At 40.3% G+C, this 17,440-nt stretch overlaps 1 protein-coding gene across 5 annotated transcripts in view; it reads right to left on the bottom strand.

The window, feature by feature from the left end:
* The window catches only part of PROM1 (prominin 1), a 56,837-nt gene extending 40,527 nt beyond the window's left edge, over positions 1-16,310 (bottom strand). For all 5 annotated transcript variants that reach the window (XM_009485820.2, XM_075708987.1, XM_009485823.2 and 2 more), the window contains exon 1: positions 16,091-16,310. In XM_009485820.2, the coding sequence (XP_009484095.1) occupies positions 16,091-16,310 (220 nt within the window). The remainder of the gene's footprint in view (positions 1-16,090) is intronic.
* Between the last annotated feature and the right edge of the window lie 1,130 nt (positions 16,311-17,440).

Genomic DNA, 17,440 nt, shown 5'->3' with positions numbered 1-17,440 from the left:
GAAAACAAACCCCTAAGCTAACATCGCCCATAGCGCTCCCTCCCCAGCACCCTGCAGAGGGAGCATGGACTCGACTGATCTGTAAGCTGAAGAGATCCTGAAGAGTTCCTTGCAGAAAACTGTGCCCAAGGAAAGAAAACACACAACAGCAAGGCAACTACTGCTGTACCCTCTGGTATTCTCTGCAAAGAAGCTGCAGCCAGCAAGTCTGCCAATTAAAAAATAATAAAAAACCCCCCAATCTGTTAACACATCACAGGAGTGTCAAGCTGCAAATTATCCACAGATGGGAATTGTATTCTAAAATGCAGAAAGAGTGCCAGCAGTAGATGGTTAAGGACTCTCTACGGTGATGCAACCTCATTTTGGAAAGACCATACATATGCTAGAAGATAAGGCTGAATCCCACAGTAACAGAAGTAAGCCCAAAATATACATAGAATATGCACCCAGGAAGAACAAGAAAGTTATAATTCCTGCAAATCCTTTCAAGCTCTGCACCTTGAGAGTCAAGAGACCATGGAAAGAAAGTTCTCTCCACCACTGCAATGGCAACACACAACTGATCCACTGCTGCAGCTCCGAGACATCACGCACACTGGGACCAGCAGAGTCCTCCCTGTATTGAGCCCATCCCCAGGCACCATCAGCTTCTCAGGGAGTTCCAGAGGCAAGGAGGTATCCCAGGCACCATCAGTTTCTCAGGGACTTCCAGAGGCAAGGAGGTATACAGCCAAGTGAGGCAGAACTGTGCAAACCCCAAAAACGTCATTCACACAGGCTGTTAGATATTTTTCTTCTTCAACAGAGGCAACATTTCTTTCTTCTTGTTTATATCTATATACCTACCAAGTAAGTAAATTTAAGAAGCACTGGTGCATAAAATACGTAAGGCAATGAACTTTCTCTACAGCTAGATGCCTTTTAGCAAGCAGGAGAAGAAAATGGCTAAAATAACCCTCTTGTTTACACATTTATCCAACCATTTAGCATTATGTGACAACACACTGCAGAACAGCCGCTAAAGAGAAATTTCTACCAACTTCAATCAGAATGCAATGGGAAGGAAGAAAGAAGAACAGAACAATTTCTTTGATCCTCAGTGGCATGAAGCCGTACTGACCGTCTGCGGGCAGGTGGGCGGTCAAACATGGGAGCTGACTGCCCAGGACCCTGCGGCATCGCCCTCCTTCCTGCTACTCCGAAGCCAAGCAGGAGAGCCCCCAGCAACCTGCCCTCACTTCCAGGCTGCTCCTGACTTGGAGGTTCATCTTGCTTTGGAAGAGGGTTGGACCTGATGACCTCTGGAGGTCCCTTCTGATCTAAATTATTCCAAAGTTATCCTACAATCATGCTGACTTCTTATTATAAAATATTTAATGGAGGAGTGAAAGCACTGCCAGGAAGCATGTAAGAAAGCTAGATTTTATTATTGACAAAAACTTCCTTTGATACATTTCCTACTGTTGGGAATCGGTACAAGATAAAATTTTAAAAGCGTAAGCCTTTCCTGTTAAATAAAAGTTGGAAGTTTTTACCCATTCTTCTAGTTCAGTGTCTGTCCCTGCCATAAATTAAAAGGAAAATTAAACAAAAAAACATTTTACATCAAGTTTTACATACATCTATACACACATATATATTTACAGACATCTGTATGCATATGTATATGCATATGTAAAACTACTCAAGAGAAAGAGAGGACAGTTGAGGCTGAAAGGAACCCGCTGGCTCAGCAGAGTCACCCACCGCAGGTTACTCAGGGCCATGTCCAGTCAGGTTTTCAGTATCTCCAAGGAGAACATCCAATACTTAAAATAACCAAAACACTCCCCCCTACCCAAACTGCTCGATTACTTGCTCAGAAAGTTCCTGATTCACAGTTTTTATTTATACTGTTTCCATAATTTATAGCCTGCCATTCAAAAACAAAAGAAAAAAAAAAAAAAAAAAAGACAGAAATCAACCTGAATACACTATCACACACCGATGCAGAAAACAGCATTTTCAATGTGTTTTTGAAATTTAGAGGCTCTAAAGCCTTTTCATCAGAAACTAAAACACCTTTAGGCTTATAATAAACAAGAAAGCCTGAAAATAGGTACAAAAAGTTCTGACATGGATTGAATAAGTGAAATAGTGAGAATATCACCAGTTTCATACCTAGCACAATAGCCAGTATTATACAGCACATTTTTTCCCTTAATTTTCCAGAATGTGAGATTTCCCTGCTGAACAGAGATTTACTACTTATATTACTTTGTAATGATTTTTTAGAAGTAACATGAAGCTTCAGGGTGTTTTTCTCACCAGGCAGCACACAGTGATTGACCAGTCTTTGCCATGAATTTACTATTTCAACAGCCTTCAGTATCAAGTGGATGAGACACATTCCCAGTTAATTCGTTTCGAATGAAATGCAGAAGTCATATATAATCCCATAAAAATATAATTTTGGCAATAACTGAATGTGAGATTACCCGTGGTTACTTACCCACCCACACATCTGTAAGCACAAACTTGCCTTAGTGGTTTTTGCAGAACCAGAATCTCCCATTAGGTTTTACGCACATTGATAGTAATCATGGTTACTGCTGCAGCACTTAAGGGTTAAGCAGGGGAATGTGTCCTGTGCCAGGTACTGTGTAAATACAAGCATCATGCTTTCACATATGGCTACACTGCTCACTGTAGCACAGTGAAGAGACACCTCAGCTCACATTTAATTCAGTCTGTAATTTTGGTTTGCTTTTCTGAAGCACCTTTCCTCCCTAGCTAGAACATCTCATCTCTAGCATTCAAGTAAGTTTTTATTTAAAATTGAACTAAAGTAACTCCACACGACTCTCTTCTGCATTACTGGCAGAGTACCACCTTGAGGCTGATACCTGTTTCAAAAATAAAAGTGCTAGGAAGGTATGATAAAAAGTGGTGTCCTCTATTTTCAAATTAATGGGATTACTTCTGAAATCTTGGCTTGACCAGCTGCACACATTGTTTCACAGGACCAGTAATCCGAGGCTTTAGCACAGAACACATTTTATCACTGGGGTTAAAGAGATTTACCTTGCGAGGCTCATTTACACGGCTAATTACATTACTGCTTTGCTGTCTCCTTCCTGTTCTCATCACACATGTGAAATGGCATCTGCCCTAGTAAATCTAACTAGCCAGATGAACTATTAATTTACCAATGCAATTTGTAATGAAATATTAAGCACCTCTGAGAAGCCCTGGTTAAGGAAACATAATCACCAACTCCTGCATTGCACGCATATTGTGTACATACACTCAATATCTCATTACCCAGACAAGAAAATTAGGTTAGCACTAGGGCTTGCTTCTTAGAACTGATCTAAGGAAAGGGATAGTAAAAATAATAGATATTTAAAAATAAGCTGTCTGGCTATTAAGTACCAACATAAATTAGTTACAAATTCTTCTGCCAAGAAAGCTTTTCAAATCTAAATGACAGGAAAACAGCTGGAGTAAAACCTTTGGGAATGCTATGCTTCATCTTCCCTCAAACAATTCCACTGAGCCCATCCAGTTATAGTGCAACTCCAGCATTAATCAAATTATGCCAGAAATTAATTTATCTTTTTATGCATAATATAACAGATTAGGCTTCTCTTCTGAAAAGGACTTCAAGCAAAGAACCATGACTGAAGCATTCATGTCACACTGAATGTAGATTTTTCAGAACAACAGGGGAGAATTACATAGATAATATACATGATATATTAATAACTGCTTTAATGCTATCTCATTCTAATGCATATCATAGTATTGCACCACATTCCCCTTCATCTATAAGAGAGTCAATTGATTGAACACACACTGAACAGTACAGCACCTCTCTGAATATGAGTCAGTTTGACCACATTTAGTGTCACAAATAAGCAGCAATAATTAGTCTGAAATTAATGAATTAAAATGACTTAAAGCTTGGGGTTTTTCCTCTCTAGTTATGAGTCAGACTAATGAATAACTCTTGCAAGTCCAAGAAAACCAGGTAAGCTATATTAGCCTTTCAGACTTACCATCAGAGATAAAAATCTTTCAGGTATCTTACAGCAAGTTTTACTGCAAGTTCACTTTACCGATATTTTAAAATACTTCCTTGATATGAGTGGGGCTTTGGTTGCTTCCCCAAAATTAGAAAGCCTCTAGCTATTAGCCTTTACTACGGTCAGATTCAGCTCCCATTGAAGAGGTCTCCTTCAGCAGATAACCCAGGGTCCTCCCCTTTACTGCCACATAACTACCTAACAGCTCTGCTCACTCGCACGGTCCCTCATCGCCCAGCGACCATTTGGCTCTGGTTCCACCGCAGGGCGAGGCGGGAGCTCAGTAATGTTGGTGGCCAAAGAATCCACCACGCACGCTGGTGTGGAGACCGCAGAGAGGGTCCTGCTGCATTGCTCACTCCGCGCAGTTTGTCCTCTTCCTGCAGAGCAAGATGAAAACTCACTCTGTAGGCCAAGTGGGAGGCCTCAGAGGTGACATCTTCCCACTTCCCACACAGTAAGAGACCACTTTAGTCCACGGATGAGGAGTCTAATCCATGCATTCACTCAAGATAGACTAGACTCCAGATTCAGAAGGTTCACTCCCCTCCCTCCTTCACAGCATCTCCCTCAGACAGGTTTGGGCCATAACCTTGTCCCCAGACTAAGAAAAAACCCCAGCCTTCTCAGATAAATTCTCCCCACAACTTTTAGGCATGCTCTCTCTCTCTATACAATTCCTAGGTATTTTTACCTTGAGTTACTGGGAACATGATGGTGGTTCAGCTTCCACCCTCCTGCTCCTCGCATGAGGCCATTCCGGCCACCTTCTCTCTGAGCACAACTCCTGGGTGACACCTACATTCCCTCACTTCTGAAGCCCACACACAAACCCACCTACTCACACTACAGAGATGGTGAAAGGAAATTCTCTGTTCAATCATCTGTTTATTCACCTACATTAAAGAAATCATGTGCAAAACCCATAACCTTAAACCATCAGCCAGCCTTTGGACAAGAAAAAAAGGCAAATAAGAAAGGAACCTTGCTGCTGTACCTCACCACTGACATGCAAAATGAAACCCTAGAACCTGTTACTCTACAATGGCTGGAAGAACTTGTTTGAATGGAGGTAAAAAATGACAAATATATACTAAATTGCTGAAGTATTTTAACTTCTCATCTGCTATGGCAATCTGCCTTTTCACCCCCTTCTGCCTTCAGTATGCTGTTTCCTCTCATCAACACAACTGTTGTCCCTTCCCATTCTCCGACTCTGCATTCTTTAATTACATATTCATCAAAAGCAAGAGAAATACACTTACCCTACAGTACTCTGGCTCAGTCTCAAAATCCAGCAACACACAGCATGACAGAAGCAAAAACATAGTAAATGCATTTTTTAAGGTCTCAGCAGACTCGTAAAGCACATACTGCTTTATTTGTAGTTGAAAGGGCAAGCTACTAGACCACCTAGAAATGAGCCTTAGCTTATACCGGATGCATGAAGGGGCAATGTGAGAGGGGGTAGAGCTGCAATATGAAGTAGGTCGTGAAGAGATGGACAGCTATGAGAAGGACTGAAGCTGTAGGAGTGGTCTAAACAGGGTGAGCTTTAACCAGAGCACAGGTGGACCTAAGCACGGTGCAACTGCTGAAGATGAGGAACTGCAGGGCAGCAACAGCTGCTGAAGGAACCAGGATGTCAAATTAAGGAGAGCCCCTTTGCATCCTTCCTGACAGAAAATACCATTGATCCACTGAAGAAATTATACAGCAGTGGATCAGATAACAGTAAGTCAATGAACTTCATTCATGCACACAAAAAGTTCCCCAATTTCCCAAAAATATGGATGAAACAATGGAAGTTTTATAAGTTTAGCTTTCTCAAGGTTGTTATTAGTCAGGAAGACCAAATGGGTAATTTAAGTCTTCCACAGAAAATCCTCACACCTTACAGCTCCCCCAAACTTGAGTTTATTCCTTTAGTGCAGTCGCATTTTCTGTTTAGGCACATTCTGCTTTCCATCAACATGCACAGACAATGTTAAAGAGTGTGGTCAGCAAAAGGTTTAAAGAAAAAGAGAAATTGCCACAATATTGACTGTTACAAGACACCTAGAATGATTTCTCCTTTGAAAATAATCTTTGCAGGGCCTTTCTAGTTGTTCTTTGCTACAAAGCAAGTTCTGTTCTTGCTGAATTTTTGGAAAAAGAACAAAGAGAGAGAAGCCTTTAGAAAAATCTTTACTTAGGAGGCTGCAATAAATTTGCATATATCATGCAGACACAAAGTCAAGTAGAAAGCTTTGAAGAAGTATTCCACACAGAAACTGCATTCTCTCATTTTCTGAGGGCAACAGAACTCCTATAGCACATTGTTTGTGCCACGGCAGCTATTTTTTGCCACTTTGTTTGCAGTAGCTACCTAAAGTTCTCTCTAGGCCACCATCTGGTAAGGATTTACAACAGATTACGGGCAAAGATTTAACTTGGTGCACTGTGTATGCTTGTCTGTTTTAGCACACTGCAGAGACTGAGCAACTTCTTGATAGTGTGGGTTGTGTAGACATATTGGACTTGTAACTTTGATTGAGGTAGTAAATATTTAGACTGCATGAACAACAGCATTTTTCCTACTCCCTTCTCTCCTCACAAGTTGCTGTAAACCGAGGAAAGCACAGAAAATCCACTCTCAGTGCATAACTTGAATTATTGGAAATATGAACACAGATAATTGCGAATGACACGCTGGAGCCCTGCTGGTAGCAGCTTTTAATTACCTCAGTGACTGGCGTTCTGGCAGCTTCACTGAGATTCCTCAGAATTCCCTCTCTCCGTTTTCCCATTTCTGCAACGGCCACAATTTTCCACATATGTTCAATAAGTGTGGCACGCATATTTGTTCAAAGTACTACAGAGATCACTACTTCACTCAAAAATGAAAGCAAAAGTAAAGGCTGCTACTCTGAAGAAAGTTAATTAGGCCTCAAGTTTGTATTTGTTCTGTACAGGTACACCCAGGCATCTTTCAGCTGAGCTAAACAGCCAAGGCAATACTTAGTAGTAGTAAGAATACTCACATTCACAACAGTTATTATTGTTTAAAGTTCACAAAAATAAAATAATTTGGTATATTTTCAGAGAAAAGAAAGATCTTGATTATGTTACAATGCAATACAGGTCATAATTTAATCACAGAACTGGTTTTAGATGAAATATATCTGCATATTGCAAAAAAGTGTCAAAGCAGGTTTGTAGGGTTTTTTTTGTAACTGGTAGGCTTACACTAAGATGTATATACTGACAGATTACTCAGCTTACACTACAATAGCTGACATTCATGGCAGCTGATTTCCCTTCTAACAAGAAGGTAACTCACTTGTAGAAAAGGAAGAAGTATACTCAAAAGCTTTAATACCAATATGGAAAGATTTAATACTGTTAAAAGGATATGAAAAACCACTAAAATTAATAGTTACACATTTATTTTGCTCCAGCAACTTTTGAATAGTACATATTCACTTAGATAAAAGCATCGCTTTTGTTAAGATCTAAAAGTTACACAAAGCATGTTGAGAAGCAAAAAAAAATACAGTGAGAAAAAGGCAGAGGAAAAAATTCTAATTCTCATAATTTTCAATGTAATTAAACACTGAATATGAGGACTGTGGAAAGAAGGTTTGTTGCAAAGATCTATCAAATTCTTATTACACTGACTGACATCATTCAAGAAAAAGCCATCATTGAACAAGACCCAGGAGTCTGCTGCTCTGTAAACGACAACCTAAACAAATTGTCAGACAAAAAAATGAGAGGGCTAGGCTAATGTTATAGACCATCATAATTAGATAACAAAGACAAAAGAAAGTCAAATGACTACTTTTCCAGTAACAGGCAGTATCCATACAGTATCTGACATGATTAACTCAAAGTGCTTCATAACAGCCAAGATGATGAAGGAATTGAGAGGTCCCTTAGAGGCTTGTGAACACGTTATTCCAGTAAGTTCAGTCATATCCCCCCTCTCTCTCCCTGTCAGTTCCATAAAGTACAAGTTAGAAAAGAGAATGAGGTTTAACACTATGCAGATAGATAAGCTTGTAAAAATTAAATGGAGGGGGAGGATGGACAGCAGAGTAGTTGCCATTGTTAAGCTAGGAAAATCATGGAGCCTCAGCAGAGTGGCCTGAAAACCGGTAAGATGTCTGCAGTCACAGATAATTTTCAGATGTTCACACATGATACCTGTTACCAGGGAATGTGGCTGACCCAAAACCGGCTCCATCCCACTTCTCACCATACAAGATGCTGCAGGTATGCTCTTGAAGTCTCAAATAAGCTTTCATGCTTTTAGGGGTTTAGATTTCCTGTTAACAGAGGGAGGGACACAAAGAACTGCCACCTTCACACGGTGTACTCTGACTGTGACTGTGCACTGGCATCTGAAAGGCAAAACTTAGGCTTTGACCAAGGTGATGTCCAAGTTGCTTCTCTCTTTGCTATGAGATACTAAACGGGATGGGCAATCTTTTAGAGAAATTAATGAATGCACACAGAGCTTAATTCAGTGTTTTACTGTAATTGCTAGTACACAGACACCATGCTACATTCAACATATCTAACATTACTACCCCCAATACACACACCACCCAGTAGTACTAATTATCTAGATACATGCATCTTTAGGACATGGTACCTTTGCTTCTTTCTTTCAAAATACACAAACCCTATCAATGAAGCTTCTTCACCTAGAATGATAACAAACAACAAGGCTACGTTCTGTCAATACCATCCTGTACCTCCCAACCCTTCCCTTTCTTGTAGTCGGCACCCCTGGATTTAGCTGTGCCCAGAATGCATCCCCCGCACACTGAGGCAGGGAATGTTGCTGATCAGCTCTTTGGTTATACCTTGTGTCTCCCATTGATGTCCACAGACAAACAGAACAGGGTTGGGAAAGTTTAAAGCACTGGCCTGGCATTGCCCATGCTGTAACTGTTAGCAGGTTTCCTGAGCCAACTCAGTACCTCACCCAGAAAATCCCCAACCCACTTGCCAGGAAACGTTCCCAACAGACAGAAAGGACATAGCTGTCTAATTTGGAAGGGGTGGAAGGCAGTTTAGGTTTGGGAAATATGAGCTGAGTCTCAATACCACACAACTGCAGGCCCATTTTATTTGTTTTTATAATCTAGCCTCCAAGAGGTACTACACTACTGCTTGAGGTGCCCTCCAGCTGTCTGTGGTAATGCCACTTCTGAACACCCTCCCCACAGAAAGTAACCCGACTCCCTCAGACTCCTCTTGAGGTTCATTTTCATTAGTTTCTCCCTTCTGTCCTAACAGTGTTGAAATTGTGAAGCTGGATTGTCATTTTCCAATTGCTGTCAAGGCACGTATTTTTTCCTAGGCACAGCTGGCAGGCAGCATTAAAACATACTGGGGCAAGCATTGAGGATACTGCAGAGAAATTATTCCAGATGTGTGTATAGTGCAAGATTTTCAGATGATCAGCTATGGTACACTGATTAAAAAATGACTTGCATATATTCCACATAATACCTGTCTGCAAAAGAGATTCCTTGTTTACATAATCCAAAAGAAGTGGGCAGGAAGACATCAGAGAAGCGTTAATGTCTGCAACTGTAGTTTTCTGTGGTAGCCTCTAGCAGATAATCGGTATAAGCCTCCCCTCCTTAAAATCTCTGTCTCCTCCCTGTCCACAAAAAAATCCTTTTGACAAGCAATCTGTCAGACAGTCTGCAGCTGGGAATAGTTCAGGGGAAAAGGAATTACTCTTCTGACTCCTAAGAAAATAAAAAAAGCAGGCCTTAAATCTGCTTCAGAAATTTTCTCAGTGTTCCTTGTTTACATGGGTATGTCATCAAGTAGAGCATCTCTTAACTTCCCAGCATGAAATGAGCAATGATTTTTTTAAACACTATTTCCTTAAATGTATATGAGTGGGCAGAGAAAAGATGCTAATTTATCTTGTATCTTCCTGCTGCTCCATCTTCCCCAGTATTTCCAAAAAATGTTAGACACGAGACATTTCTTTCAATGTATACACCATATTACCAAACAAAGGAGAACTACAAGCCCCCCTTCTCATCCCAGTTCTACCCAAATGACACCACCACTACTTGCTACATATAACCTCTGTCAATGAAACCTGCATTTTTGATATACACACTTCAGCTGTTACTCTAAATTCACATCACAGCTCTAGCCACACTGCTGGGGAAAAAAAAAAAAAAAAAACCAACCAGTTACAGGGATGTGGTGAAGGCACTGACTCCACAGCTTACTGAAATTGTCATTTCACAACACAGCTTAGCCAAGCTAACAGCTAACTTAACTAAAGGGCAGGTCTTGCTCTTCCTCCCTTCTTCTCAGTTCCTGCACCAGCAATTGCATCCGTGCTCCCAAGCCAGCTCCAGGACATAAGCTTTAAGAAAACCAACCCACATGCACAGGGGGGCAGCTGTCAAACACTAGCTCAAAAAGCAGTCTATCACATCAGTGCAGTTTCACACCCAAACTAAAATTGAGACTTCACACAACTGGAAAAAGGATATTGTAATTTAAGTTTTTACAAAAGGTCATAATTGCTTTGGGTACCTGAGCATTATCTTATGTTGCAGGGGAGCTGTGGAAGATTTATTACTAACAGGAAGCAAAACTAAAGTAGAAACGGACAACCAAGAACTAAATAGCTACAAAAGGCAAAGAAGTTAGTTTTACACACAAAATAATAAAATTCTGACTTACTGAGTTTTTAACTGAGGGGGTGATAAAGTGTTTTGATCATTTGCTTTAGAACCTCACATGCAACACACCTAATATATTAAAAAATCAATACCCTAGGAGCTCAAACCTACCTACTGCAACAGGATTTTGCATATGCATTTTCTGTTACAGCTATACTAGCTAGAGATGCACTGTTTATTTTCACACCAAGTTATGTGATTTTTTAAAAAAAAAAAAAGTTAAAATGTTTTAATTGCTGAATACTCTCATGTGAGACACAAATTGCAGAGCCAGGGAACACAATACTAACTTGCTGAACTCCGCAATTTGCAGCTGCTTTAAGGGCTTACCAGGTGAGGAGAAAGGAAGACCAAAAGGGGTCAGAGACAGGAATGTGCATTAAAATAGTCAAGTTCTGAGCCTCAGTCTTATGCTCAAACTCTTCAACAAGTGAGACTCCACAAAGAGAAAGAATCAAGAGGTGTAGTCCAGGTCTAAAAACCAGTTTGTCCTTGTTCCCCACAGGCAAATAATACATTTAACTCTTCATACTGTGTTTTGCCCAGGAAGTACCTGCATTCAACAGTTGGTTTTGAAGTTGAAGTTTTATTCCTGCTTCAGCAGAAACAGGGTGATCCATAATAAAAAGCAGAAGCTGGAACAAAGCAGCTGTAACTCAACATAAGTGGCACAGTCATCCTGCAATACATTCAGGTAGACTACAGTAAGGTGAACAAGCCTGTAAGGTTTTGTCTTATTTCACCTAAAAATAGGAGCAAGAGCTTTACTCCCTTTGTGAACTCTTCAGATTTTCGCTGCAAGACAGAAGCTGTGAAGCCAAAGATTTGTTGTGCACATCCTGCTAGCAAGTGGAATCTCAGATTAACATCATCTTACTCCATCTAACAACTCGTTTGTATGGGGACAAAGACAAAGCCATGATAAGATATTCATAGCAGCCAGAGGATCATACTGACCATGCCGTGTCTACGCCAAGTTCACATCTGAAGGTCTCCAACACAACAGGTGACGTGCACCATATCACAACCATGAACTGACTTAACTTTATTCATAAATTAACACTTCAGTTTATGAAAAATTCTAAGTGCAAGAAAAACTGACAACTTGTTTTGTTAGATGTCCTCTTAGCCGAGTGATAGCAGCAACTTGTAATTTTCCTATTATCATCTATTTATTGTAAGTGGTGCTATTAACAGGAAAGAATAATGATGCTCTATCCTACACAGTCCTCAACAAAAGGAGTAGTAGCACCACCACCTCCATTCTACAAATGGAGAAACCAAGGCACAGCAAGATTAAAGTGACCTACTGAGCCTCCAGTAGAAACTAGTGATCAAACACAGTCTTTTCCACTCCAGTGTATCATTAACTCAAAGTGGAGGCTGCTTCCCCGCATAACAGTTTATGCTTGGGAGTAAATTCACTCCCATATACACCAGTACATCATCTAGTGAGGACAAAAGTATTTGACTGGTGGAGTTGAAAGCAGAATCTATTTACGCTCACTGAAGCACTGCAATCAGATATCCTAGTTCCCTTTTTTAAACTAGTTTCTTGCCATATCCAAAAAGCACAATGCTGTCTTAAAGATTCTGCAATTTAAAAAAAAAAATTAAGAAGTTACAGTTCCTTGCCCTGGTTCTGTTACTATGCTTTACGTGAGCACTATATTTAATCCTGTTAATAACTTACCTATTAAATCTAAACTAAGAGTAAGTTGTATGTCCACAAACTGGATGGCATGAACAAATTTAAATAATTACTCACTTAGATTTAACTAAAAAAACCACCAAACTTACAAAATATTCCTTGACTGATTTTTTTTCTTTAAATTAAGTGATCTCTTTCAACTTTTAAGTAACATATAAGAATGTTTAAATAAATGTTAAGGCTTAGCAGCATGCAAATACTTTAAGAACATTTCCCAAAGACTCTGATATCCTTCATACTTTGCTTTATCATACTAGCTTTCTTCCTAAAAGGCATACTTGGGACTGAAGGAGTATGAATGTTATACTGTAACTTGTTCAGCTCCACTGGAGCACTACTGTGAGCACAAAAATGTCTTGCAAAGGCAGGAATATCTACATGCAATTAGACAATCCTGTCACTTTTTTTCCTCCCAGCTAAGAGTACTAACAGTAGATTGGAAAGCCAAACATCAAGCACTTCCAAGTATTAGGAAAATAAATATAAAACTACTAAGATCAAAGGTCTAAGTGGTTGATGGCAAGCCCTGCACACGAATCACACTTCTCTATGTATGACTATATGCAATACACTGGGGCATCAACCTGGAGCTGACTCTTCTGAAGCACCAGCCCAATCAGAATTATGAAGTTTTGCATTAGAAACATCAGAAGGCTTGCTTTCTGTGCCCATTTGTGATTATGTTTATTTTCATCTCTGAATCAGAATTAACTCAAGTTGACAGTTTCAAGTTGGCAGTTTAAAAATGTTCAAATATGTAACTACATTATTAATACACTGAATGTGAAAACAGAACAGCATATGGCAAAAGAGATTATGGGGATTAACCAAGTAAATGGTATGACTCAAACCAACATAATCCATCAAATCTGTATTTTGCAGTGAGGTATAAGAGGGCATGGGAAAAGGACTTCACCTAATGCAAACACTGAAAGCCAAACTTCTAAAAATACCTGATTTGGCAAAAAGTATCTGTGAGGGCGGAAGGAGAGGTATGAGACATTCAAAGCTTACAAGCTAAGAACAAGTGATTTACTTCTGGATGTCTCCTTTCTCTTTAATACTGGATTTCACAACACCTACTTGATGCAGAACTTACTACAAGCAGTCCCACAGGACTATAATCTTGATCACAAATTCTATTCTCAATGACTATTTACATGCTTAGGACACATAATATTAAATTTGACATACAAGGTTACAGACCAAATTCCTGTTAATATAAAAAACACAGTAAACATCTCACTGAAATCAAGTTTCCACAATCGTAAGAGAGTAAGATAGTCTGTAGGCAGAAGAAAGGCCTGTTTCTACGAGCTGAATGCAGATGACAATCCTAACGTATCAGGTCTCACAGAGAGGCAAATAGTTCATCTGCTTATTTAATGAAAGGAAAGAGGCCACAAAAGCAGAGGTATCTGGAAACAGTCCCTCCAGAAGAATCATGGAATGGTTGGGGTTGGAAGGGACCTTAAAGATCATCTAGTTCCAACACCCCTGCCATGGGCAGGGACACCTTCCACTAGACCAGGTTGCTCAAAGGCCCATCCAACTGGGCTTTGAACACTTCCAGGGATGGAGCATCCACAACTTCTCTGGGCAACCTGCTCCAGTGCCTCACCACCCTCATAGTGAAGAATTTCTTCCTTAGATCTAACCTAAAATCAACCCCCTCTCAGTTTAAAGCCATTAGCCTTGTCCTATCACTACATGCCCTTGTAAAAAGTCCCTCTCCAGCTTTCTTGCAGGCCCCCTTCAGGTGCTGAAAGGCTGCTATGAGGTCTCTCCAGAGCCTTCTCTTCTCCAGGCTGAACAACCCCAACTCTCTCAGGTTGTCTTCATAGGAGAGGTGCTCCAGCCCTCGGATCACCTTTGTGGCCCTCCTCTGGACCCGCTCCAACAGGTCCATGTCCTTTTTGTGCTGAGGGCCCCAGAGCTGGACGCAGTACTCCAGGTGGGGTCTCACGAGAGTGGAGTAGAGGGGCAGAATCACCTCCCTCGACCTGCTGGCCACGCTTCTTTTGATGCAGCCCAGGATACAGTTGGCTTTCTGGGCTGCAAATGGACATTGCTGGGTCATGTTGAGCTGCTCGTCAACCAACACCCCCAAGTCCTTCTCCTCAGGGCTGCTCTCAATCCATTTTCCACCCAGCCTGTATTCGTGCTTGGGATTGCCCCGACCTGTGTGCAGGACCTTGCACTTGGCCTTGTTGAACTCCATGAGGGCCGCACAGGCCCACCTCTCAAGCCTGTCAAGGTCCCTCTGGATGGCATCCCTTGCCTCCAGTGTCGACCGCACCACTCAGCTTGGTGTCACTGGCAAACTTGCTGAGGGTGCACTCAATGCCACTGTCCATGTCACCAACAAAAGGTGACATTACTGTCAGCTTCATGCAATAGCCCTCATTACACCTTGTTTAAGACCTGCTCAGAAGACAGATCCTGCAGGGAACAGGCCAGTTTGCTCTCCAGGTTAAAACCTGGGACTCTGGGCACTTGTCTAAAGAGAATTCATTCGTTCAAGTTCATTTGAGCTCATTCTTCTACAGTTATTGAAGAGAAGTCAAAAATACAAGCAAATAATAGTTCACAGGTATCATATGGGTACATGGCCAAAGACTTTACGATTTTAAATTAAAGGTTTCAATATATAAATTGAAAGATGTACTACAAAATAATATAAACTGTTTACACATAGTTACAGCTAAACCACCAAAAGGAATCAATAACAAACCAAAGCCATTCTTAAGATTTTATCAAAACTTCACCTCAATATAATTTTAAATGCCAATACTATTCAAACACATTAGCATTTTCTTTTAGGAGCTAAATGAAACAAAAAGCATGTTGTAAAGTTAAATTGATACAACCACATCCATGAACACACAGAATTCCCAAAAGCACCTTTTAATCAATGCAACCTCAATAAGCACACACTTCTCTGATGTCTTAACTTTTCCTTTAGAGGAAGAGACAACTTAGTAGGAAAGGAATGCAAAAAAGTATCTCAAAAAAACAAATGCAGGTTCAAGTCTTAACTTCAGCTCACAAAAGGAACAAGAAGTTACAGGTGGCTGTGTAATGGAACTACCCTTATATAAAACTTGACTGTGGATGCACAGATATGGAAACAAATGAAATTTATTTCAAGTTGCTAAGTTTCCATTTCCCAAGCTAAATCTCATAAACACCTGACTGTTTATCATAATATGCAAATCTCAGAGATGTCTCTTATGGATTTAATACTAAATACAAAGCAGTGTATGCTTTACTCCTATCCCATGCTTCTAAGCATACATAAGAAAAAGTTTCACTTAAGGAAAAAAAAGCCTCAAATATGTCAGCAACAGCTTTGAGATATGCAAGCAAAGTTCTGTGAAATTTCATCAACATTTCATTTTCATTAACAACTCCACACACATGCTATGCTTAGCAGAAAAATGAAACTGTACACATTTCCAGACCATAACACATGCTACTAACAAAGCCTTTCATATCATTTAGTTCCAGATGATGGTCTTGGTATCTACAATAGGATGAATATATCAATAACAAATCTTTATTTACCAAAAAAAAAAAAAAAATTATCTACTTACCTTGAGGAAAAGAATTTGGCTGCACTAAGTACAGGAATGCATGTACTATTTTAAACAAAATTCCTATTGGCCCAGGTTCATGGTATGCACCTGTATCATAGGTCTTGGCTGGTACAAATCCAAAATCCAGAGTCCCAGGAGGCGGTTTGTATATAGGCTGTACCTCTGAAATAGTACTTCCACAAAACAGCAGCAGCAGCAAACAGAGTTCCACAGCCATAGCTAGCAGTATTCATAAAACTGGAGGTAGAGATATTTGTCCCACCAAGTCTAGAAATCTTCAATACATTCACTTGGGGGTTAGCTTTCTAGCCAGGAAAACACTGGTACACCTTCACACCTTTTGTTCTTTAATGTATTCTTGCTTCGGAGTGGTACAGAAGCCTCTCATGGAAATGACTCAGCGCACCATCTCTGGCAAAAACAAGAAAGAGCTTGTTAAGGTGTGTGCAAGCAAATAGGAAAGTGCAAGATAACCTGCAATCTTCTGTGGAAATTGAACACATCAATTATTGTAAAAGCAAGCCAAACAGGATAGGAAGGCGGGGGGAAGATTGAGGTCTGTGAATAATAAGGTCTACTGCATACACTGTACTTGAAAGAGGGGGGAAAAACAATTACGCACAGTTCCAGGTCAGTGAGTTTTCAAAAACAAAGCAGAGCACTGGGACAGCTCCAAGGGAAACAAAACTAAAGGAACTATGTATGAATTGCACTTCTGACTACATACAATATGCCATGTCACAACAGTTACAGAACGCATTTGATCAGCCACCTGATGCTACCATAGTTGATGGCAATTATTACAAGGCATATCCTGTAGCTTCTTTAATCTCAACCTTTCAGTAAAACCTGCCAGTTTTAATCTATAACGTTCCAGTTCATAGGACACTGCTTTCCTTCACCGTGCATGACCTAGCAGATGGCACCCTTCTGACACCAGTTTCACAGTTAAGGCCACAGATTCCACCTCAAGGAAGAACTGAAGATGCCAGCCACTCCTAATTGTCATCCAAGACCGAGGAAAGAAATTATTCATCACCAGAAAGTGAGTAAAAACACAACAAAACTTCACCCTCCTGACAGGGGACAATGTGTGTCAGTAATTACTTTCTATTAACTCAAACTATCTCAAAGTTCTCCTTAGGAACTAAAGAAGTCAACTCAACAATTTTCAGTCATAGCTTGCTAAAGCTGAGCAGCATTAAGATGACTTGGGAACTTGCACATGTTTAAGAACATTCTGAACTTAGAAAATCACTGCAGTTTAATCAACTACCACTTAAGAAATGTAAACAGAAACCCCCTCGGGTTTCCAGCAAAACAACTGACCACATCTTCATCCACCTG

This window comes from Pelecanus crispus, chromosome 4 (genome assembly GCF_030463565.1).
Source record: "Pelecanus crispus isolate bPelCri1 chromosome 4, bPelCri1.pri, whole genome shotgun sequence".
NCBI classification, from domain to species: domain Eukaryota; kingdom Metazoa; phylum Chordata; class Aves; order Pelecaniformes; family Pelecanidae; genus Pelecanus; species Pelecanus crispus.
This window is presented reverse-complemented; position numbering and strand designations above follow the sequence as displayed.